This window comes from Mytilus californianus, unplaced genomic scaffold, assembly GCF_021869535.1.
Source record: "Mytilus californianus isolate M0D057914Y unplaced genomic scaffold, xbMytCali1.0.p SCAF_5, whole genome shotgun sequence".
NCBI classification, from domain to species: domain Eukaryota; kingdom Metazoa; phylum Mollusca; class Bivalvia; order Mytilida; family Mytilidae; genus Mytilus; species Mytilus californianus.
This window is the reverse complement of record NW_026262701.1, coordinates 50,148,663-50,174,550: the sequence shown is the minus strand read 5'-3', so window position 1 is coordinate 50,174,550 and position 25,888 is coordinate 50,148,663. Positions and strand designations below refer to the sequence as shown.

General features: G+C 32.2%; 1 protein-coding gene and 1 long non-coding RNA gene across 2 annotated transcripts in view; both read right to left on the bottom strand.

Moving 5' to 3' along the window:
- Positions 1-4,993: 4,993 nt before the first annotated feature.
- Positions 4,994-11,520, bottom strand: LOC127702434 (uncharacterized). Its single transcript, XR_007982427.1, has 3 exons — positions 11,373-11,520; positions 5,895-6,011; positions 4,994-5,051 (listed from the first exon to the last, which is right to left on the bottom strand). It is a non-coding gene; the product is annotated as an uncharacterized LOC127702434 (long non-coding RNA).
- Positions 11,521-17,041: 5,521 nt separating this feature from the next.
- The window catches only part of LOC127702025 (macrophage mannose receptor 1-like), a 62,083-nt gene continuing 53,236 nt past the window's right edge, over positions 17,042-25,888 (bottom strand). Inside the window, exons 20-22 of the mRNA XM_052206000.1 lie at positions 21,467-21,531; positions 19,316-19,487; positions 17,042-17,065 (exon numbers count right to left, since the gene is read on the bottom strand). Coding sequence (XP_052061960.1) covers positions 17,042-17,065; positions 19,316-19,487; positions 21,467-21,531 — 261 coding nt within the window. The remainder of the gene's footprint in view (positions 17,066-19,315; positions 19,488-21,466; positions 21,532-25,888) is intronic.

The window sequence follows — 25,888 nt, the reverse complement described above, 5'->3', positions numbered from 1 at the left end:
ACAACAAATATATCAACACACCGTTCCTACATAAAAGTCAACAAATATATGAACATACATGTACTATTCCTATACGGAAGTCAACAAAAAGATCAACCCAAGGATCCTATACAAAAATTGACAAATACAATGCTCCTATACAGAAGTCAACAAATATATGAAACCACTGTAAAAATATCAACACAATACTCCTTAACAAAAGTCAACAAATATATTCTCCTTTAAAATAGACAAAAGAATACATCAACACAATGCTCCTGAAGTGAAGTCATTAAATATATCAACACAGTGATCCTGTACAGAAGTCATCAAATATATCAACACAATGCACCTGTACAGAAGTCATCAAATATATCAACGCAATGCTCCTGTACAAAAGTCATCATATATATCAACACAATGCTCCTGTACAGAAGTCATAAAAAAAACAACACAATGCTCCTTCACATAGGTCAAGAAATAAATCGACACAATGCTCCTTAAAGATGTAAACCTCTGAGGAGCCAAACATTTCTAGAATTAAACTTTTTTTCTAAACCTTATTTTTGGGTTTATATGACTAAGAAAATAATTGATGAAGAAAAAAATCATAAGGTGCTGCACTTATTTTTTTTTGCTACGGCCATTTGAAAGTACCCCATTTTTATTATTTCCAATTTTTAATCAATTTTTACCCATTTTTGGGCTATTACCATGAAAAAAATCACAGTTTTACCATTTAACTTTTTTTCATACTTCACTGTGGACTATTTTGAATAAATTTAACTTAAAAAATCTATAGGTAGGTATTAATATAAGAAAGTTTTATAAAATTTTGTTGCTTCTTGATGTCAAGTTGATCATGCTGTAAATTTTGTAAATTTGGGATTTTTCTCTTCTTTTTTTTCAAACAAAAAGCATATTATATCAATTTCTTTGTTATGAATGATTAAAAAAATACATATCTAAGAATTTTGAAAAGAAAAAAATGATATGGGATGTACATATTTTTGGTAAAATCATTTCTTTGTACACTTCACCCGTTTTCTCAACATTTTGGCTGATGACACTGACTGGATTGCTCATAAAAATTGAAAATTTCATTACTCAAAAACTACTTGTAAGTACATAATTTTTTCACCTAGTTTAGTTTGATTATAATACTTTTTAAATTCAAAGATATTTTCCACTTGTATCATATGTTTTGGAAATAATTCACGAACGAGATTTTAACGAGACTGAAACATCAGAAGAATGCATCCTTAACAAAGGTCAATAAGTATATCAACACAATGCTCCTATTTTAATAGTCAACAAAAAAATATGAACATAAAGCTCGTATACTTAAGTCAGCACTTATAGAAATGCTGATTCTATATAAAAAAAGACAACAAATGTTTTAACACACTGTTCCTATACGGAAGTCAACAATGTTATCATCATTCAAATGCCAACAAATTTATCACCACAATGTTCTGATAAAGAAGTCAACAAATACATCACAAAAATGTTCTTCAAGAAAAGTAAACAAATATATCACTAATATATAATAGTCAACAAAAACTCGCCACAATGTTCTTGTATAAATGTTTACTTATATATCACCAAAAGTTCCTATAAAAAGACAGCAAATAAATTAGCCAACACATAAACAAGAAATGAGCTGCCAAATTGACAGCAAACTAGGTTTTCTATAATTTGAAAGGCGCTTTCAGGCTTTTTGACCTGTCACATTCTATGCCTATTTTCAATCAATCAAGGACCATAAATCCTGAACGGCAAAAAAATAATCGTAATTATCCAACTTGACCACCATTTAGTCATCAGTAACAGCATGTTAAAGCATAATTGCACGAAAAGGACATAAAGTGCCTATTTTCCAAATGATCAAGGACCATAGCTCCTGAGCGGGTAAAGTGAAAATCGTCAATTTTGAACTTAACCTCCATTTTGTCATCAGTAACAACATATTATAATTTGAAACCAAATTTGTATATCTCCAATGTCTAAAATGCTACATTTTCCCTCTGAAAAACGGCAAATTTCGAAATTCTTCCTGAACGGGAAGGTCGATAATTTGCTATCAATCGAATCATTTACAGCTATCAAAACATAATTTTGACACTACTCTTATTGGAAGACAACAAATCGTTAATTATCTCGTTAATTGTTGCATACAAGTGTTGAGCTTGACATACAATGTAATATCCTGATTTATTTATTTTGTCGTTTGCAAATATCAGCTATCCGATTAAAATCATTTTAAAACAATTTGAACCTCTTAACACATATCTGTTGGAGAGATACAAGTCGCTTAACTATTTTGAATCATTTAATGTTGTCATCACTTAAATTCCATGTGCTCTATAAATTTCGCAGAATGTAAACCACAGTAAATTATCCTTTCTCTTTATCTTCCTCCTGTGTATTGGAGCTTATAAGCTATAAATGACTCATCATAGATACCAGGAGTTAACTGATTTCTTTTAATAGTTAGGGTTTATAAAATTCATTGATAAAAAATAGTGTGAATGAAACAATTAGAGGGCATTGCTTTATATTGATGTTTGAAGAAAAGTTAATATTTAACAGATACAATGAAGTTAAAATTAAAACATAAATTAACTTTTAAAAAATTTTCAGCAAATACTTCACAGTTGTTATTATTTAAATTAAATTTGTATATGTTATAGAATATATAAAACCTCTAAATACTAATATTCAACCACATAAAAGCGTGTACGCGTTATGACCTGACATTTTTCAGAGGTTGACAGGTATGACTATGCACTATATGTTTCATGTACTAGAAGCAAAGTTTTCATTGTATTCGTTGGAAAATTGAAAATGATTTTACTTCTTAAATGTCACGTCATAAAACATGCAAAACGAACCCTTGTACGCAAATTTTCAAAAAAGACATATTTTCTCTCTTCATGATCTTGTCATTTGTTTAACTATGATTTATTAAATGTGATAATAGCCATCAGATATTTATTTGAAACTTTAGATAAAAACCAAGAACCATATTGTGGCCTTATCGAACCTACTGTAAATTCAGATATTATTGTGTGCATTTATTATGGCAATTTTAAGGAATGGACACACATGCCAGAATAACTATTGCGATTATATTATTCTTATTATTGCGATACTCAACCAGTCGTATTATTCGCAATAATGAAAACATCGCAACAACTTATGATTTTATAATACTTCTTTATTCACGTAAGGAGCAGATTTAGCAGGGTGGGGCACTGGGGTATACGTGCCTGTGTTGATTGACTGGGGCACTTAGTAAGATATTAACCCAATTTATATAATCATCAATAATGTAGAAAAGCATTTATCATAAACGGACAACTCAGACATATTTGAACTTAAAGAAATTATATAAATTCATTTCCCTATCAGATTGGTGACCTTATTAATTCTCAACTAAGTGTAACGTTACAAAACAAAAAAAAAAGTATATATAAGATATCCTTTCATTTTAATTTCTTTTAACAATTTACCGATTCTGACCAATGAGACACGATAGGCTTACAATTGCATACACTAAATACTTTCCAAGGTGGATTATATTGCCCAATACTAGAGAGAATAAAGATTTTAATATTTAACCTCAAAATAATAATGCATCATTTTTTTATTCTTCAATAATATATTCATTTGATCATTTATATAATACCATTTTCTTTTCCTCGATTGTGACTCTCCAGGATGAGACTTATCACCGAGTATGAATTATCCATGAGCAACTGGACAGGAGCCAAATGTGCAGCGGGATAAACTTACCATTCTTTGCTCAATGAATTAGCAGTTATCGCACCGATATATTTGTGAAGTTTGTGTTACTAAGCCTTTGGTTTTCTGTTTCTGTTTCTTTTCTTTTTTTTTTGCCATGGTTATTTCAAATTTATTTTCGACATATGATTTTTTACTATCCTTTTTATAACTTATCTCTCATTTTTATTAGGTTCCAAGACGTGTGAATAAGTTGTGATACAGTGAAAATGTCCTGATTAATTGTTATTTGTTTCATGTCTAGTGGCAACTATATTATAAATTTTCAGGTAACAAATTCCAAATAAATCTTTTGGGTGGACATGAAAAGTCACTTGTAAGACAAGGATGAGAGACCGGAAATATGTACCAGCACTGGAAAATGCAAACATGTTGAATAGAGGCAAATAGTTGCAATCGGCCAAGAAGGGAACCATGAAGTGTTGTTAAAAGGGTATCTTAACTTGCAGATACACACTTTCCTCATATAAGGCTTCAGATTTACAATCACAATTTGAACTGGACATATCTTGAGCTGTCTTTTGTGTTTTTAAGTTGCAGTTTCATTAATGCATACCCTACATATTCTTCTGTAACTACAATTCTTCAACATTTTTTAATCATTATTATATCAGTAATCTAAATATGAACATTTTTCTCTTTAAGGCGACATATTCTTATATCACACCAGTAGTTGTTCATTCTGTACCAATAAATTCCCATACCACACTAGAACATTATTTCTGTTTCATATCCATATATTAGCTTTCACAATAGACCATTTTCATTTCGTAACAACAGATCTAATTCTAAACTAGTTTTCTTCATTTCATAGCAATACATTCACATTCCACACTAGACGTTTTTATTTCATTCCATATATCAATAGGTTACTTTTTCACACTAACAGATTCCCATTCCACACTAGAATTTTTTTTCATTTTATACCAACAGGTTGGCATTTCACACTAAGTATTTTTTTATTATGTCATACAAATACATTCCCATTCTACACTAGAACATTTTTACTACATACAAAAAGGTTACTATTCCATACTAGAATTTCATACAAATAGATTCTTATTCCACACTTAAAGTTTTTCCACATTTCATATTAAAATTTTTTTACATTTTACTTACATTATTTCTATCAGATTCTAAAGAGTTCCAATTAGTGTATGACACTTCTGAACCATCATCCCAAGTATACTTAACGTAGGGATGTCGATCTGTCAGTCCTATCCAGACCATCTCAAGGCTGTCATACAACATACTGCTTATAAACACTACAAACATATATTACACTGATGCAAGGTCGTATAAAATCTATTCTATGGCATACTGTTTTTACAGAAAAAATCATAAGATCACATGAAATTAAACCAATCACACACCATGTACAACAAATTACAGAATCACCATTGAAGCAAAAGTAGAGCTGAGTTCTTACTAGATTTACCTTGTTTATCAAGTTTTTTTTTCTTCAGAAAACAAAATCCCACATTGTTATAGTACTTATATTAGTTATAATTGCATCTTGGTTCAAAAGATATTATCCAAAAAATTAAATTTTACACATGTTTCTGCCCTTTGTTGCTGCTGTAACCTTGACCATTGCTCTGATGACCTCGAAATCAAGATTGATTGGTGCTTGCTAAACGTCCGAGAAAGGGTCTTTATCTCCCTCAAGTGCAATATAATTGGCTAAAGAGATGCTTTCTGGAAGCATTATTTACCAAATGTCAGTCTATTTAAAAGCTATATGATCTCAATTTTTGACCTACTTACCCAAACATAAATAGGATCTTGTTTTTTCAAGGATCGTTTTCAAGTTTGATGAAGGTTGGATATATTGTAAAAAATATGACCGTTAAATAATTTTTCTCTCCAAATTTCTGCCATGACCTGAACTTTAAACCGAGTGTCCTCAAAACATTATCAGAACAAGTATACCAAAGATATATTGTATGGTGCAAGAAATACTGTTGCAAGAAATACTGTTGGGAAATCCAAAAATGTCAGTCTATTTATAGACACTGTCCTAGGACATTTGACCTACCGATTTTGACATTGCTGCAACGTAGCTAAAAATATTACATGAAAATGATATTGATTATGTTGAGACTTACTTTGTTCTAATTTGCTCTGTATAGTGACCAAACTATAAGTCTTTCCATGAGCTTCACAAGTTGCTTTTGCTTGGCTCCAAGTTTTCTGTGTTTTAAAAAATCCATAACACTTACTATCTGAAAAGATATGAACAAAATGACAAAGAAAACATTCAGTGCAATTGAAAACAATTGGTTTATTATGCTTTTAAATTTCAACCAGTATGAAAAGCTCTAGAGAATAATCAGCCATATATTTGCAATCGCAGCCCAGTCAAACATCTGTCTGACAAAATAAAAGAATTTACCCCAAAAGAGTAAATTTGGGTCTATAATATCATGATTTCAAAAAAATTAACGGGTTAAGTAGGAAATTTCGGAACCTTGCTCTAAAGGTTTAAATACTTTTGCAATACTAATCAAACTTGCACATGTTGTTTAACTAAGCATACAGACACATAATTCAAAGTATCAGACAACAGGAAGTATATGTCTGCAAGATCTGAAAACTTCTGTAACTACAATTCTTCAACATTGTATCAATAGTTGTAAAGTATAATAAAAGACTTTAATAGCTATTGTGGAAGAATTACAATTGTTTCCCTTGTTTTCAGTCCTCCCCCCATAAAAATCAATTAAAGAAATAATAAAATTGAAAAAAGAATTAACTGAACATGAATTATATATTACCGAAAAAAAAGATATCTAAATATGATTTGTAACTCAATTTCTTTATTAACTTGATCAGTTTTGAAGCGAAAACAACAAACAAGAATATACATCCACAGGACACCATGCCCAAGTTGCACTATCACATTTTCACGTTCAGTAAACTCAGAAATATGGGTCAAAACCCTAATTTGACATATATATTACACTGTTCATATCATAATGAACATGTGTACTATGTTTGAAGTTGATGTGACCAAACATTACCCAACGAATAAAACGTCGGCCTAATATTGGACAGACGAACGGACAGACCTTATATTTCGACCTGCTACTAACGGAGGCAAAGTAAAAAAAATATCTTGAACTCAATTGCTGGGTATGGTATTGCAGATGGTAAAAAAAATGGAACTATTTATTGCCTTTGAGATCTGTAAAAATTGAACACTGCATGACACATTAATCTCAACCATTTTCGTAATTTCAAAAAAGTATAAATTCATTTACCTGAAAATATAATAAAATGTGAAGTTTCATAGTATCCATCTGCAAGGTTAATATTGGATACACGCAAGTCTACTGATGTATTCCATATTAAAAGAAAAGTTGGCAGTTTATACCAAACAAGGGAAAAGAAAGAAAAGCCAAAACTAGAGTCTAAATAGCCTGTGTCGCTCACCTATATATGTGCATCTTCAACAGTGGACTAAAATAGGATTCATGACAAAAATCTCTTTCTATTGATTATGTATTGCTTATAAGTTTTTTTGTTTACAGTTTCTCTCTATCTTCTTTAGTTTCTGCTCCAAACACAAAAGTAGGTAAAACAAGTTGTCATTAAGGGCAATCACTCATAAAAAAAGTCTTTTTACGATTGCGGCAAAATTTGACAAATTTGTACATCTTGTCTTGCTGATATTTTTTGCTATTGAAAGTGTCTATATATCTTTTATAATTTTCCAGATAATAAGCAAAAAAGTAAAATATTGGTAAAAATCGTCATTTAAGAGTTAGAACTCCAATAAGGAGTCGGCTGACGATTTCAGCTATGTTGACTTATTTGTAGCTCTAGTCTTGCTGATCATTTTTGCCAATAAATGTGGCTATCTATCTATAATAGTTTTCAAAACAAGAAGCAATAACTCAAAAAAGGCTTATTTGTAGATCCTGTCTTGCTGATATTGTTTCCGTATAACGTTACTCTCCATTTCTTTTGATAATTTTCGAGATAGTGGTAAAACTGAAAAAAAATGGTAAAATTCGTCAGTTAAGGACAAAAATTCCCAAAAGAAGTCTGATAGTTTTGATGTAAACGAAAAAAGTAGATACGATCCTTCTGAACATTTTTGAACCTGTAAGATTTTCTTCATTAATTGCGGCCCAGTAGTTCAGAGGAGAAGCTTTTTTGTAAAAATTAAAAGTACGATGGCAACGGACGGTGGACGCCTAGTAATAAAAACTCCTACTTGGCCCTGTGGGCCAAGTTCGCTTAAAAAAAGGATGATGACAGTAGTTTTAATTTAACATAGCAATGTTGAAACAGACTTAAGAAATGTGTTAAAGACGTGTTTGTCACGTCTTTATCTCTTTCGATTCTGCATCTAAACAAACTTTAAGGTAATCCAGTATATTCCGAAAGAGAACTAGTTGTATTCAAACAAAATATCTATGTAAAATATAAAACGTTATCGGAGGCCAGACAGAATTTGTTGAAAAGCATGCAGACATCAAGATAAAAGGAAATGGGAAGGAAACGAAGATTATTTCAGAAGAGTGGATCATATATTTACCTCGAACATCACTGTAGAGATTCTAATATTCAAAATGCGCAACTAGTGCAGTAAAATTGGCTCTATTAAAGTTATGATATGGTTTTGGAACAAATCAATAGGGTACAAGTTGGTACAGGTTTGAGTTGGCACAGATCCAATATTGCTGTCTGTCCTCTGTCCAACTTTGCTGAACATATAAAGGACAGACAAACCATTCTTAGTTATTTAGATGATTTGTATGTATAGAGTTAAGTGAAACAGATAAAGTTATCATCTAAATTACGTGCTATTGGGTTCTTTTATTTTTTTTTGTAAAGTAAATTATTTACCTTTAATCTTAGGTCCATTTTTGGTAATATACTTTTTGCGATGCTCGGTACTCGGCATCCCGCCATTGTGTTATTGTGCTGTGGTCATTTTTTGTATTCTTGTCTTTCATTTTTGCTTATATGCTATGTCTATACTAACATTTATTCAAATAGAGAAATCGTGGAAAATACTTGTTCTCACAAAACTTATTTATTAGAATCATATCCTCAAATAATCCCTGCATGTACTCTTAACTTTTCTTTTACAGTACACTTTATACCCCCTTGTATCAATTTTAAAGAATATGAAAACAAGACTTTGATTATTGCCAGCTTACACTATATGCTTGATTTCTGACATGCAATGTCTAGAACCTGTATGAAACTATTCTGATAATTATAATAAATTGAAAGCATTCCAGAATACTATAGGTGCAAAGTTTAGTAGTTAATCATTCCAACATTCAAGATTATATAAAGTATCCAATCCGGCCTCTGTCTCCAGTCCACATCTTACTGTATGCCTATTTATCTATACAAGTTCCCAATTTCTGCCTCAAATGGTCAGTTTAGAAATCTTGTCACAATAGTATCATCTCTAACATAATTTAGCTATTATATGAACTATAAGTGCTTAAACAAAGCCATATTTACAAAAGTTGTATACATATGATGAAGTAACCAGGTACCAATATGAATTCATTAAAAATTATATAGAACTGACTGCTAAAATCTGTATTTTGGCCTAACTTGAAAGCACAGTTATTGTTTTCTATACAAAAGACTTTCATAATAATAAAATCACAGCCTTTACAGTTTAATTATCTGTTTTATGACCCAGGGGTTAGGGAATTTTCTGTTGTTTGCCACTGGGGCGTCACATAAGTAATTCTGCTGGTTCTGTAAATATTGCATATTTAGTACACTTTTTAGGATAGAACTCACAATTGTTAGTTTTATTGAGGAATTTTTGTATCTCTAGCTTGTATTTTTTTTCATGCCGCAGTCACAAGAAAGCACATTCAGGTGTTACGGCTTACTTATTGGTTTTCGACAGGACAGAAACACCCCAACAACAATATTCATCAAGGATCTACATAATTCAATGACTGCAAAGAGTAAATATAAGCACTTCTTGATAATTTAAATTACAAATATGCATATATTATGAATTAACTTTGCATTCAGTTCTTAAATTAAACTATGCATACTGTAAACTGGGAATTTATGCTGAGTCATCACAGTTAAGGCCCAAGATTTTCTCAATCTTCATAAAATATGGTTCCCTTATATGATCTCTATATTACATCTCATAGAGACATAACTTGGGAATGTTACAAGTATTAATACACATGGATAGCGACAAAATTTAATTTTGAGGAAGACCCAGAGTGAAGGGAGGGGTAGTACAGAATTTTAGTATAAGTTTAAAATCTTTGAATTTTAGGTCATATAAATGTTGAAAATTTGCCGCACAGTCCTATGTTTTGATCTTTGAAAAAAATAGTAGTGCATATGAAGTATTCATTCTAGGATATATTTTTTACGAAACTTCATAGTAATTGTGTCACAGTTTTATCCGTAAAAGGAGTTCCTATGGAAAATTTCATTGTCTATATTTACAGAAGTGCAACCTATATGCCATTTTGTTTTTCTTTGTTGAAATATTTGTTTGTTTTTATAGTGATTAATATAATAACACAATGTTGACTGCTCTACCCCTATTTTTGACATTTTTACCTAATAATTGTCTGTTTGTTTTGTTCACACATTGTTGTTAATATAAGGGAATTTTATGTGACTGTCGTACAAGTGAGAGGCATAGCTATACAACTAAGTTTTATCCACCATTTTCTACATAAGGAAATGCCTGTACCAAGTCAGGAATATGACAGTTGTTTTCCATTAGTTTGAAGTGTTTGTGCTTTTTATTTTGCCATTTGATAAGGGACTTTCCGTTTTGAATTTTCCTTGGCGTTCGGTATTTTTGTTATTTTGCCTTAAGAAATAGTTTTCTTGACGACAATCTTGCCAAATCATGTCCTTTTCCAATCTTGGAAACATAAAATTCTGATTTCATTGAATCTGTGAAATGAATATAAAGTCTTGAACCAGATTATTCATAAAAGTTTCAAATTCAATATACCATTGAGGAGAAAGGGCCAACTAATGTTCATGGAAATGAGATGTGCCGATGCTTATACAACTGAATACAAAATATCATTGACTTATCATAATTGGTTCCTCTTCAACTGACCTAATCACAAATTTTAACATATTCACTATGCAAAAGTTTCAAAATTAATACACCATGATTGAGAAAGCACAAAGCAGTGTCAAATAATCTCCTTGGGAATGAGATGTACCTTTACTTATACAACTGCTTACCAAATATCATTGACCTACCATAAGTGGTTTCCCTTAAACTGACCTTATCACCAACTCTAACAGTTAAACTAAGCAATTGTTTTAAAGTCAATAGACCATGACTGAGGGAGCGGGACGGTATAATTTCCATGAACATGAGATGTGCCAATACTAATAAAGCATAACAAGTATCATTGATTTACAATTAGTGGTTCTCCTAAAACTGACCTAATTATCAACTTTAACAAATTATTGCTGCTACCGCCTCCGGAAACAACATATCTAAGTCTTGCTTTTTGACTCAGTCATAGTGACACAAAATTGAACTGACTAATGTGGATCAATTTCATAAGAGCCAACGGTAGAATCTATATATTTCTTACTGAATGTAGATCTGACGAATCCTCCCAAACATCCACCTCTCACTGTAGGCATAGTAGAGGCTGGGGTTGTTGTAAAACTATCTGTGCCGTTTTTTCTCTTGCAAATAAAACCTTTTTTGTATACGTCTTGACATTGGCTGTCACCCCAACGCCCTGAAACACAATAAATGGCTACATCTACACATAGATGATAATATTTTTTTTCTGCCAAACACTGTTGCCTGCCAGGAAGGCATTTTTGCCAGACCATCATTTTTTGTATACCAAATTCAGATGATTTTCCAAACAACATATTAATACAACTACAATTCTGAGTGAACTCACAAAAGGATTCCCATACACCACAAATTTGATTATCTTCCCTCTAATAATTATGCTGGACTGGTATTTTATTCCTAAATTAACATTATTATCATGTATTGTTCTACAACTGTGTAAAGTTCATCAATATCCATGCATTCACTTATGAATAGCACTTACAAGTCAAACGGACAGGATGGACAGGATGATAACTATATTACCAACTTTGTTATTATGGTAGTGGTGGTAGGGATATAACAATAAGGTAAAAGATCAACTACCAACACGAACCACTTGCTATTGATTTACTTTGAGACATTCCAAACTTAAATATGGCAGTATAAGTTGTCCAGCATTAGCATCAGGTAGTTTTTCTCTGATATATATATCATTTGTATCTGATCTAACGTTCTATGGTCTTGAATTAGTATATGCTCATGTCTTGTGTGTATTTAAACGGATTGAAAATGATGCAAACATCAACAATCTGAGTCTTAAGCATCTTGGTGTAAATGTAGTCTAAGACACATGATTTTTTTATTAGTTGTTATTGTCTTTGAACTAGCTTTTATAGTTTGTTCTGATGTTGTGCTGTTTCACATTTGTCCCAGACTTAAGAGAGGGTTTGGCACCAGCAAACTTGTTTAACCCCGCCATATTCTGTATGTGCCTGTCCTAAGCCAAGAGCCTGTAATTCAGTGGTTGTCGTTTGTCTCTGTATAACATTTGTTTTTCGTTAATTATTTTGTAAAAAAATCAGGCCGTTAGTCTTCCCGTTTGAATTATTTCAGACTTTTCATTTCGGGGCCTCTTATAGCTTACTTCATGTATGTGGTTTTAAGTCATTGCTGAAGGCCTTACGGTGACATATAGTTAATAACTTCTACGTCATTTGGTCTCTGGTGGAGAGTAATCTCATTGGTAATACTATCACATCTCTTTTTCATAATGAAAAAAGCAGACATTAAAAAATTTTTACTCACAACACATCCCATAGTTTTTTTTATTATATCTTTCCAGAAATATACGAAAATGTACCTACAACTGTTCTTCTGGTTTCTTCAACTTCATCCCTTCGTAAATTTTACGGACGCCATCACGAGTTGGTTGACCGTTATGGAATATCTGTTTCACAGATGATAGCGGATATGTTCCAAATGTCATAACTACAATCCCGTCCCCTTTTCCCCGAATGTGACCTACCAAATTAAACTACCGGGTTCGTACTAACATGAGCAAATCAACGGGTGCAACATGTGGAGCAGGATCTGCTTACCCTTCCGGAGCACCTGAGATCAACCCCAGGTTTTGGTAGGGTTCGTTTTGTTCAGTCTTTAGTTTTTTATGTTGTGTTTTGTATACTATAGTTTGTCTGTTGGTCTTTTTCTTTTTTTTTTTAGCCATGACGTTGTCAGTTTATTTTCGACTGAGTTTCAATGTCCCTTTTGTATCTTTCGCCTCTCTCTGACTAATACAGATACAAAAACATGTATTGTAACAATACTATTTCACTGTAACATTACCTGGTGAACTTAAGAAAGTCAATCTACCTGTATAATATGTAAATAACTGTTTTGGAATATTTTGCAATGCTCTTCAACTTTGTGTTTGATTTTCACCTTTCAATGTTTTGATTTGAGCGTCATTGTGTAGACGAAACACAAGTCTGGCGTAAAAAATTGTAAGCCTGATGTCTTTGATGAGTTTTTACGACCACTGGGTCGATGGGTCTATGACACTGCTGGTGGACGTTTTGTCCCACAGACCATCACCAGCCCAGTAGTTAGCACTTTGTGTTGACATGAAATATCATTAATATGGTCGCTTATTCTATATTATTTCCCGTTTTAAAATTTTTGATTTACTCGAAACATTAAGGTTTTTTACCCCCAGTTAGCCGTATGAGGCATACATTTTTGGACATGATCTTCAATTTTGTGGTTAATTTTAGCCTTCCAACATTTTGGTTTGAGCACCACTGATGAATCTCATGTAGACTAAACGCGCGTTTGGCGTCACATGTTATATGCTTGATATCTATGTGAGTTTTTAGAAAGTAAGCATATTTGAAGTTTCCAGTACCTTCACACATTTCAAAGCATTTCTTAGCTAACCTGAGAAAATGTACATATCTAAACCTGAACTGCGAAAGTGTACATACCTGAACCTGGCTGTATCTAGCTTACCTAAAAAAACGTACATACCTGAACATGACTGTATCTGCTTACCTGAAAAAATGTACATACCTGAACCTGACTATTTCTAGCTTACCTTAAAAAGTGTACATACCTGAACCAGACTGTATCTAGATTACCTGAGAAAGTGTACATACCTGAACTTGACTGTATCTAGCTTACCTTAGAAAGTGTACATACCTGAACCTGACTGTATCTAGCTTACCTCAATAAGTTTACATACCTGAACCTGATTGTATCTAGCTTACCTGAGAAAGTGTACATACCTGAACATGACTGTATCTAGCTTACCTTAGAAAGTGTACATATTTGAACCTGACTGTAACTAGCTTACCTTAGAAAGTGTTCATACCTGAACATGACTGTATCTAGCTTACCTGAGAAAGTGTACATATACCTGAACCTAAATGTTTCTAGCTTACCTTAAAGTGTACATACCTAAACCTGACTGTATATAGCTTACCTGCAGAAGTGTACAAACCTGTGCATGACTGACTCTAGCTTATCTTAAAAAGTGTACATACCTAAACTAGACTGTATCTAGCTTGCTTGAGAAAATTTACATACCTGAACCTGACTGTATCTAGCTTATCTTCGAAAGTGTACATTCATGAGCTTGACTGTATCTATCTTATTTGAAAAAAACGTTTATACCTGAACTTAAATGTATCTAGCTTACCTGCTGAAGTGTACATACCTGAACCTGACTGTATCTTGCTTACTTGAGAAAGTGTACATACCTAAACCTGACTGTATCTAGCTTACCTTAGAAAGTGTTCATACCTAAACATGACTGTATCTAGCTTACTTGCGAAGGTGCACATACCTTCACCTGACTGTATCTAGCTTATTTTCGAAAGTGTACATATCTGAACCTGACCTGAGAAAGTGTACATACCTGAAACTGAACCTGGCTGTATCTAGCTGACCTGAGAAACTGTACATACCTGAAACTGAACCTGGCTGTATCTAGCTGACCTGAGAAAGTGTACATACCTGAACCTGAATATCTAGCTTACTCACTAAAGTGTATATTCCTGAACCTGAACCTGATCTAGCTTACTTGCGAGAGTGTACATACCTGAACCTGACTGTATCTAGCTTACTTGCGAAAGTGTACATATCTGAACCTGACTGTATCTAGCTTACTTGCGAAAGTGTACATACAGTACTACCTGTGACATTCTCTGATTAATGGTGGCCATAAAAAGTATGGCAACCATGATGACCCTATATGTCCATCATAATATCCCCTGTAGTTTAATTAATATACAAGGTATTAATCAAAAACAAGTGAAGGGTAAGGGGAAATCATGGTTGCATTTAAGTGATAAAATTAAATAGCTTATAGGTAAAGTGTCTCAGGTAGATTGTAAATGTGCATGTATATGATATGTCTCAGGTAAAATTTGTCAAATTTAATTACTGTGATAATGACAAGAAAATTAAAATATAAAATAAAATAATAAAACTAGTTAAACATATAGCTTAATAATGTTTTTAGAAAAAATAGTCTCATGACCTCAGTCATACTGCCATGGCTGTTAGTTTTGCTGTTATGCTGTTATATCTTTTAAATAATTCTCTCAATTTAAGTTATTTCTTACATGTATTTGTTGGCAAAGGAAGAATAAATGAATCTCATCTTCTCATAAATTGCAAACCTGCACAGTCTCCAATTTCTATGGATCTTATAATGTTTGTTTTTTTCTATTGAAAAGATGCTCATGGTGTTGCTCAAATTATTTTTCTAAAATCAAAATTGTTAAGATTTAGTGATACTGATCACCATTCAACATTGATTATAAAACAAATGTTTAAGGTTACCTTTATGACTTTATTTAAATAAAATGAAGGCGATTCATTCTTTCTCTATTGACATTTTAAAATATTCATTATAGCAAAGTTTAATAATATCTTTATTGTCATATAAACATTATTTGTATGTGACAAAAACATAAAAAACATAACAAACATAATAACGAAAAGAAATAACAATTCTCTAAGAAATGAACCTTTCGAAAAAAAATTATAAGACTTCTGCCCTCAGTTTTAATGACTGTTTTATAAAGGCGCCAATATTTTCTAAGATGTTCCATGATAGAGGGATTAAGCATTTCTTTTACTTTTTGCTCTTGGTTAATTATAGAGACATAATTATGAGAAGGACAAAAATTTTCGTTAATTTTTACATTCAAGGAGGAAGTGTTCTTCATCCTCCAGCAATGGGCAGAAGTTCTTTTTGTTATTTTACATTCAAGGAGGAAGTGTTTGTCATCTTCCAGCAAGTAGCACAGTTTACATATTCTATCCTTTCTAGGAATATTATAAAAGCTTTTTCTATTTCTAAATTATGGTCACTTAATTCTTAACTTAGTAAAGCATTTTTAAATAGAAAAGTCATTGGACGCTAAATAAAATTCTATCCAAGATTTAGAGTTTTAAATTTTTATTAAGTTTTATTAAGTTTACTATTTTCATCACAACTTTTTATTCTATTTTCAAAAATATTCCTATATCTTTCTTTAAACTCATTTTTAATCAAGGCCTTTAAAGAGTTTACTAGTCCCTACAATTATTAACTTTATCTTAAAGGTCTGGGTTGCGAGCCCTGGAGTTTTAACTGACAGAAATTAACCAAACTGAAGATGTCATATTTGAATTGATTACAATTATTTCAATAAACAAGACCATTTTTTGTTAAATAATTTCTTTTCATAAGATTAACTATAGATCAAGAAATTCTTCATTAGCAGTTTTAATGAAGATATATCAAATTTTGATGATATATTAGTATATTCTGAATGTAGGACAGAACGTTACTGAACAAAAAGTATAATACAAACTTATCTGCACCAGATTGGCATTTGGTAAATTAAAGTCTATTCATTGATGCTACAGACACAACTCTTGTTTTGAGATTTGAAAAAAAAATTGATAAACAAAAATTGTTTTTATCCAATCATAATTGTAGTTTTCTAGAATAAATAATACATTGTACAACTTTGTAAAAACAATTGATCACAAAAGAATTGATAATGATCATCTTATTGTTAAGAAAACAGGTTCGTTAAATTACTGGCTTCATGGTGCCTATAAACATATCATTTGCATGATAAGAAGTTAATAATAATTCATTTAATAATGCAAATTAACAATTGACTACAATGTACATTATGATGTACAGTAACTTTTTTTCTGTAAAAAATATATTATTATTCTCTGTTTTCTTTGTTTTCAAGTCAATAATTTATCTTTGACTTTTTGTCTTATCTACTTTGTGGCTTTCTGTCTGTTTACCTATATTTCTTAACACAATGAATCCAGTCAAATAAAATCTTTAAATAAGCCACATTGACATAGTTTTAATGTATATTATTTAATCATTATTATATTTTTAGAGAACGTTTTGTATACAAGTTGTAGTTTAAAAAAAAATGAAATAGAAGTAAGTCTTTTGTAAATCACAGAAAGAAAAAAATTATCGTAAACTGAATTGTAGCTCTTTCCTTTGATTTTTTTTCTTCTTTAGTAGTCATTGGGGACAATGTAATAAAAACACCTTACTGCCTATGTCATAAGCATTATGAAAAAGATTCAAATGAAGTTGCTACAATATAAATACTTGACACTGCTTGAGAAAAGAAATGAATTTGCATCCCATTGGCATAAAAATACAGAATGATAAAATAAGTATCACATGTACAAAAATAAAAATTACAACATTGTAACCTATACACGTAGATGCTTTTTAACCTTTGGAAATGAATAAATAAAAAAATCTATTTAAATCTTTAAACAAAACTTATTCACATTTAGGTAATTGAAAAGAGACAAGAACAATTTACCTATACAGGTAAAGTTTTGATGCAGTATGTCATTTACACACATTTTTTTATCATTAGATAAAATCAGTGTATCTATCCAGGTAACCTAATTAGACTGACCACCAGCCCATGGTTTATGACCCCAATAAATGGCCAACATCCCAGGTTTTATGACCCCCAATAAATGGTCACCATTTGATGTTGAACATAGCAGAGTTGACCATTTTTCAGAGAATGTCACAGGTTGTTCTGTACCTGAACCTGACTGTATCTAGCTTACCATAGAAAGTGTACATATCAGAACCTGACTGTATCTAGCTTACTTGCGAAAGTGTGCATACCTGAACCTGGCTGTATCTAGCTCACCTTAGGAAGTGTACATGCCTGAACCTGACAGTACCTAGCTTACCTGCGGAAGTGTACATACCTCAACCTGACTGTATATAACTTACCTTAGAAATTTTACATGCCTGAACCTGATTGTATCTAGCTTACTTGCGAAAGTGTACATACCTGAACCTGACTGTATCTAGCTTATTTGCGAAAGTGTACATACATGAACCTGACCTGAAAAAGTGTACATACCTGAACCTGAATGTATCAAGATGACCTGAAAAAGTGTACATACCTGAACCTGAATGTATCTAGCTTACTTGCGAGAGTGTACATATCTGAACCTGACTTTATCTAGCTTACCTAAGAAAGCGTACATACCTGAACCTGACTGTATATAGCTTACCTGAGAAAGTGTACTTACCTGAATCTGACCTGAGAAAGTGAACATACCTGAACCTGACTGTATCTAGTTTACCTGAGAAAGTGTACATATCTGACATGGCAGTATCTAGCTTACCTTAGAGAGTGTACATATCTGAACCTAACTGTATCTAGCTTACCTGCGGAAGTGTACATACCTGATTTCAGAACCTGACTGTATCTAGCTTACCTTAGAAAGTGTACATACCTGAACCTGAATGTATCTAGCTTACCTGAGGAAGCGTACACACCTGAATTGACTGTATCTAGCTTACTTGAAAAAGTATACATACCTGAACCTGACTGCATCTAGCTTACCTGAGAAAGTTTACATACTTGAACCTGACTGTATCTAGCTTACCTATTTCCTCTGAACAAGTAGAACTTTTTGATTAGGGGTCAGATGTTGCCCGCTTCCGGTTGCGGGATTATCTCGCTGTGTTGAATACCCATTGGTTGACTTGAGCTGTTTTCTGCTCTTTTGTCAAGTTGTTGTCTCTTTGACACATTCCCCGTTTCCATTCTCAATTTTATACCTGAACCTGACTGTACCTAGTTTACATGAGAAAGTGTTCATACCTGACTCTGACTGTATCTAGCTAATCGGGGTACCTGAGAAAGTGTACATACCTTAATCCTGACTGTAACTAGCTTACCTGAGAAAATGTACATACCTGAATTTGACTGTATTTAGCTTATCTGAGAAAGTGTACATACCTGAACCTTACTGTATCTTGACACACCTGTTGACAGAAGAATAACCTGGTTTGCCCGAGCCTCAGGATACATACCTGAACCTGACTGTATCTTGACAATCCTGTTGACAGAAGGATAACCTAGTTCGCCAGAGCCTCAGGATACATACCTGAACCTGACTGTATCTTGACACACCTGTTAACAGAAGGATAACCTGGTTTGTCCGAGCCCCAGGATACATACCAGTATCTGAATTTATCCTCACACATTTGTTGACGGACGGATATCGTGGTTCCCCTGAGTCCCAGGATACAAAGTCTACCGGGGAATTATCAGACCATCTAAAAAAATAGGAGTAATATGCATGGCATTGATGATTTTGGTTATCGATAAATATAAATCGAAAGTTCTTTAAATGTACATGACTATGAAAAGTTTAAAACTCCTGAAAAGTTCCCATCGGGGAAATCAACTGATAATTTATCTTTATAGTAAATTGTAATACACATAGCTACTATACTTACAATGCTTTGTCTGATAGCGTTGAATGAAAAATCTTTGCTTTTATGGAAATATTGTCCTTTTTTTTAGCAATAATTTCAATTTTGAAATTGGTTATTTGGTACAAGGATACAGTGTGTCCTCTCTTATCGAAGTGCACTGAAGGGCAAGAATTGTATTCTGTAATTAATGGAACACATTTAAGCAACATTTTGAACTGGAGCTGCAGTATGTTCTTTTGTCCATAACTGTACATTTGTAGTTGAACCTATTTTTAGAACATAAACATATATGATACACAACGTATGTTGTTTTTTTATAATATAATTGTCTTGACAAGTATGTTTGTACACATCATTTTGTTTCTTGAATATATATTTAAATGAAATGCATCCCATTGGCTGGATCTGATTTAAAGAATGTTCACCTCACTGCCCTATTTTTTTTAAAATTCCCACAGGTAGAGATGGGGTCTAGATGATATAGCAATTAAGCCAGTGACATCAGGGTTTTTGACTGCATCTAATTAAGTTTTTACCCCAAAAAGTGATTTTGTTTTGTGTTTCAATTTTCCACGACTATGATGCATCGCCTTTGAATTTTGACACTATTTTGTTTTGTTACAAATCATTTTCCTTTTCCACAGTATGTCATCTGAAATGTAAGATTGTGCTAACATCATAAATATAAAGATTACTGTAAATAATGAAACTTTTGCGTGCATTTATAATTGGGCAATTAGTTTCAGACAATGGACATAAGAGCGCGATTTGATTATTGCGTTTTAAGGAAATGCTGCATAAAAATAAAGCAATGCAAATTAAAAATGTGAGCTTTATTTTTGCCTCAGCCATGTCAAAATTTTCCCTATAATAAAAACGACGCAAAAATTTCTAAATTTACAGTATTCCTATTAAATAAAATGGTCTTTCACATGTTTCAGTAAATCTTGGTATTAATTTATCTACTGAAGCGTTCCAATTCCTTTTTTATGTAATTAAACTTCAGAAAAATAAATAAATTAATTGTCATGCAAAGAAAAAAAATAAAGCCATTTAGTTCTTAAACTATATATGTTCCTTTCAGAGATTAGTTAATTGTCAAGTGGCTGGTATTATGATGTGAGCAAAATGTGTTTCTTTATTGCAGAAAAAATTTCTTTATTTATGAAGAACTTACAGACTCTAAATAATCATAGGACAAAAACTGAAATCACTTGATCACCTGGTGATGAATCACTAACAATTTTGGGTTAGTAGGAAATTTCCAAAGGTCTGTGAGGTCACACCTGCCAAAATCTGGTCAAGTGATTAGTATGATAAAAAAAAAGTTATCCATAGAATGAACATGAATGCATGTGTTTTCCAGTTAAGCAAATCCACATTAGTAATTCAAAGTATCAGCAAATACAGTAAGTAGCTAAACATCTGACAGATCATTACTGTCAAACTGCTGACAAATAATGAGTAATTCTATTAAGTAGTTTCTGAGAAAAGTGTGAACAAAATTTTTGTTGGAAGGACAAACTGATTGCAATATAGACGTCACTTCTAAAGTGGAAATACATGTATTATATGCCATAACCAAGAACCACAAATGTGTACACCTCAAGCAAGTGACATTTTTTAAGGCTTCCAAACAGCAAGATCTGTAAATTAGATGGAAAAGAAGGATTTGATGTATTTAGTCATTATTCCGTGGCAAAATCCAAATTTACAAAACAAAGAGCAGATCTAGAGGAACAATGCTTTATTTGTAATTCTTCTCAAAGTTGGTGTACTTTTCATCTAGAATGTCTTTACCAAGCATAGTATATTACCTGTAGCAGTCATACCGACGATTCAATTTATTCAGGCCAATCCACATATCAAACTTTTTGTTAATCTAAAAGTAATATATATTCATATACAAAAATTACATCCCTTATTAATTTCCATTGATTGAGAAAATTTTACATTTTGTGAATATTTGATTTTATGGTTTTATCAAACTCTGCATACAAGCCTTTAGAAAAATTTGTACTTCGTTAAACATTTAAATTCATGGTTTACCTTTACCTACGAAATCCACTAATACCTGTATTCACCAAAAATAAGGAATCCACAGTCATAACAGTACTGAGTTTCATACTATGGAATCATCATTATTTGTCTGGAGTTTTTTTTTTTTTTGTCTTAAGGTATTCCATGAATCTAAGCATTCAACAAAATACAAAGACCTAAAAGGCAAATAAGCAGAACTTGTAAAAGCCATGAAATAGAATATCCACAAATACACTTTTTTTCCTCAATTCACATAAATTGTACATTGTATCAAGGATAATACATGACTCCAGTATGGGAAGCTGCACATGTACTTTTGACCTTGTGTGTACTCTCATTAGTTAAAATTTCATGCTATTTACATTTTTGTAAGTGAAATATTACAAAAATGAAATATTTTGAGTGGATTGAGTCTCAAAAACACATTTTTAGAGAAAAATGCCTTGAAATAGGACTCTATCATGAATATTAGTAGACAGAGCAAGCCATAGTCAGTGTTTTGGGGAACTTTTTCTGACTTTTTCTCCTTATTTCTTATATTTTGCTATAATAGAAAAATTTTCCTGATTAATACTTTAATAAATATACAGTTATAAGTTAATGACATTAGTTTTGAAGCAGTAACAACAAATTTTTTACTAAAAGGGAAGCTTTTTATGTCTCTCTCTGGAGTGCGGCGGCGTAAATTTAAGTTTTACGTAAGGACTTATTGAAACCTACATGGAGTCAGTAAACTTTAATATGGATATTTCATTCAGCTTGAATACTTCAGTTACTCATTTATTATCACATTTCTTTCATTAAAAAATTGAAATTCTGAGGACATGAGAGGTATAAATGGACCAAACGGGGTCTTATAATGAAGACAAGGAGGTCCATTAGTTGTATTTATCATCCTATGGTCATCTTTTGTATTATATGCAACTGTTTGTAGGCAGATGAGATACATATTTGATCATTTATTGGTCCACACTATATTCTATCATGATGCGGCTTGATTTGGATTTTTCGAAGAAATTTTGCTCGTATCGCTGTAGATGTCGTCTCACATTATACAAGATTTTTTATTGAACTGATTATGACAAAACTTGACAGTAATGCTTAAAATAACCAGTATTACAAAGAAAAAAATCACATTCAATTTATTCCAAAAAAAGTCTTCTTTATCCACAGTAATTCAAAATAAAAACTGATTGTTATTCTTAAAATTTCTAACATGCAAAATAACAATAAAACAAGTCACATTATGTTGACTTCATGTCTGGTTTTCTTTTACCCTGTCAGAGCAGAAGACTAAAACTGTCAAATTATGAACACAGAATTTCATTGATATAATGAGATCACACAAATATTGCTTAATGTAGCGCAAGTTTAATACATCTATGTCATTTGGTTTCTAGTGGATAGTTATTTCAATGGCAATCATACCACATCTTCTCATTTTATGTAGCAGGAGATTCTGAACTTGTTGACATACCTGGTCTAAACACCATTGAAATTGTGCAATTCCAATTATTTAGTCCTCATGTTTTGATGACACTTGATTGATTGTTGTTTGCTTAACATCCAGGGGCAAATATTTCGACTGTCACTAGATTAGGAGGGTATGTTGATTGGAGGCAGACATTTTTCTTTGCATCCGGCCACCTCAAATTGTTGTTGAAATGTTTCTTTAAATTGCAGAATCATGAGTCATCAGATTTAACGCCCCCCTACATGGCTGCATATTTATATACCCTGCTAAAAAAAACTCCACACTTAAACAAGGGTTTTACTGCCTGATTGGAGAAGTCTAAGGGATGACCATATTCTATACTTCAGTCAATCCTTGGGGTTGTGTTTATATTTGAACTGACACTGGTATTTTACCTCAATACATATACGTCACACGTTTTCTTGTTGTATAAATAGCTGAAAGGACCTGCATATCTACATTTTTACTTAACCATTAACTCATGATTTATACACTTACAAAGCTTACTTATAATGAAATTCAAGATATCAGCTTATTTAGTTTCCTATATCCGAAACTCTTTTGATCTATGTTTAGTTTTTATGTGGTTTGCTGGACATCCATTGTTAACCGATGTTTAGAATGTTACCTTAAACACTGATTGCCACTTGACAAAAAAAAAAATGAAAAAAAAATCACAACTTAACATCGATAAGGCCAACATTTTTATTATCTCTTTCACGAGATTTTTTCTGAAAATTAGGGTCGTGGGTCGAAATGAAAATAAAAATAAAAGAATTGAATGGAATGGTTTGAGTCGACAAAATAAATAAAAATAAGTATGGTTTTAACCATTTCTTTTTTTATTTTGTAATTACATTTATCCCCTTCTTGCATTTTTGTTGTTGTTGTTATCACAGATTTATCATAGATTTATGCAAACTCCATACAGCGTTATCGTTCGGGTCATAATTCCTTTTCATTTAATTATTGCCCCCACTTATAAACATGAAACCCTGAATCTGCAACTGTTAACCTATATAAAAACTGTTCCTTCTCAATTTTACACAGTACATGATAAATTGCCCTTGGTATTTTTCAACTTCAATTTGTGCACTTTGGTACATGCATGTTTGACAACTGGTGGTTTTTCACAAAATGGTTTGCTTTGTATTTTTAACATGGGTCAATAAAAGATTGCCGTTCAGTGGGTGTTGCTCCACGATGGTGATATGACATGTACAGTGCCCTCTTGAAACAATTTTCCAGACTGTGTTTTCGTTAGATGTTTTCTGCTTTGTATCGATCTGATGAGTTAAGCCTTTTTCAACTGATCGTTATAGTTTGTACTTATGTTGTACTGTTACACCACTGTTCCAAGTTAAGGGGCCAGCAAACTATCTTTAATCTGCCACATTCTATATTTGCCTGTCCCAAGTCAGGAGCCTGTTGTTCAGTGGTTGTCGTTGGTTTATGCCTGTCATATTTGATTTTCGTAAATTGTTTTGTTATAAATTAGGCCGTTAGTTTTCTTATATGACTTTTTATAGACGACTATATGGTATAGATTTTTTTCATTGTTGAAGGCCGTACGGTTGCTTATAATTGCTTACATCCACTTCATTTGAATTTTGGTGGATTGTTGTCTCATTGGCAATCATACCACATCTCCTTATATTTTATATTCTGATGGTTAGTTGTCTTGGTCTCGTCTCACAGGGATCTTTCATACATCCCGTACCTATTACGTGTATACATTTTAATATGTAAGTCGATTCTACTGGCCATTCTTTTAATACATTTTACAAGAAGACAACAGAAAGCACATCTGGGGGTTTGGCTAGAATAGCCCAATGCCATGGCATAAAACGAAAAAAAGAAGATGATAAAATAAACAAACACCTGAATTACATTTGCAACTGTCTACTCAGTAACACTGTTTAACTGACCTATTTCTGTGTAGATATTTAGTTTCCTTCTATTTTCATTAACAATCAATACAATACAACTACTGTTACTTGAGAAGGGTCATATCAAAGATTTTACCGGACAGTTTATTTTTACATGTTCTGCAGGAACGAAAAAAATGCCCATCAAAATTAAAAAAAGATTATAACTTTCTGAAACACAAAATGTATTTAATGCTTATACATCTAGTGGATGCTAGGCCTTAACACTTTTCCAACTGCACGTGTATGTGTGTACTCTTAATTTTTTAGGTGGAAAAACGGCCATTTTTGTCCATTTGTAATGATGAACCTTAAAAAAATAGCTTGGATCTTGTGTTCGGCATCAGTAGCAATGCTTGCATCTGTTCGACTGGTAATCAGGCCCTTTTCTACGTGATGAAATATACCGGGGAGAAATTAGGTTCCGACAAGAAGAGCGCGGTAAAGTATTGATCTTTTATTTTAAGCAACCAAAAAATTTCGGCTATCGGCGATAATGAAAAAATAATATTTTACAGCATTCCCTTTTATTTTCAGGAAAAATACGGCTGGCGGGTTTGTAAAACAAGATAATTTAATAATGTTGACCTAATTTGTACTCTCACTTAGGAGAAAAATCTAGCCTAAAAAAGGAAGCAATACCCGATCTTTTGGCATAAAACATTTTATTACCTAAAATTTATTTATTGCCACTAGCTGTATGTTTAAAAGCTTAAATTAGTTTTTATCTTACTGTATTAATAGTTTGGATTTTTTTTGTTTTACCTGGACATTAATACTGTTAAAGCGTTGCTTAA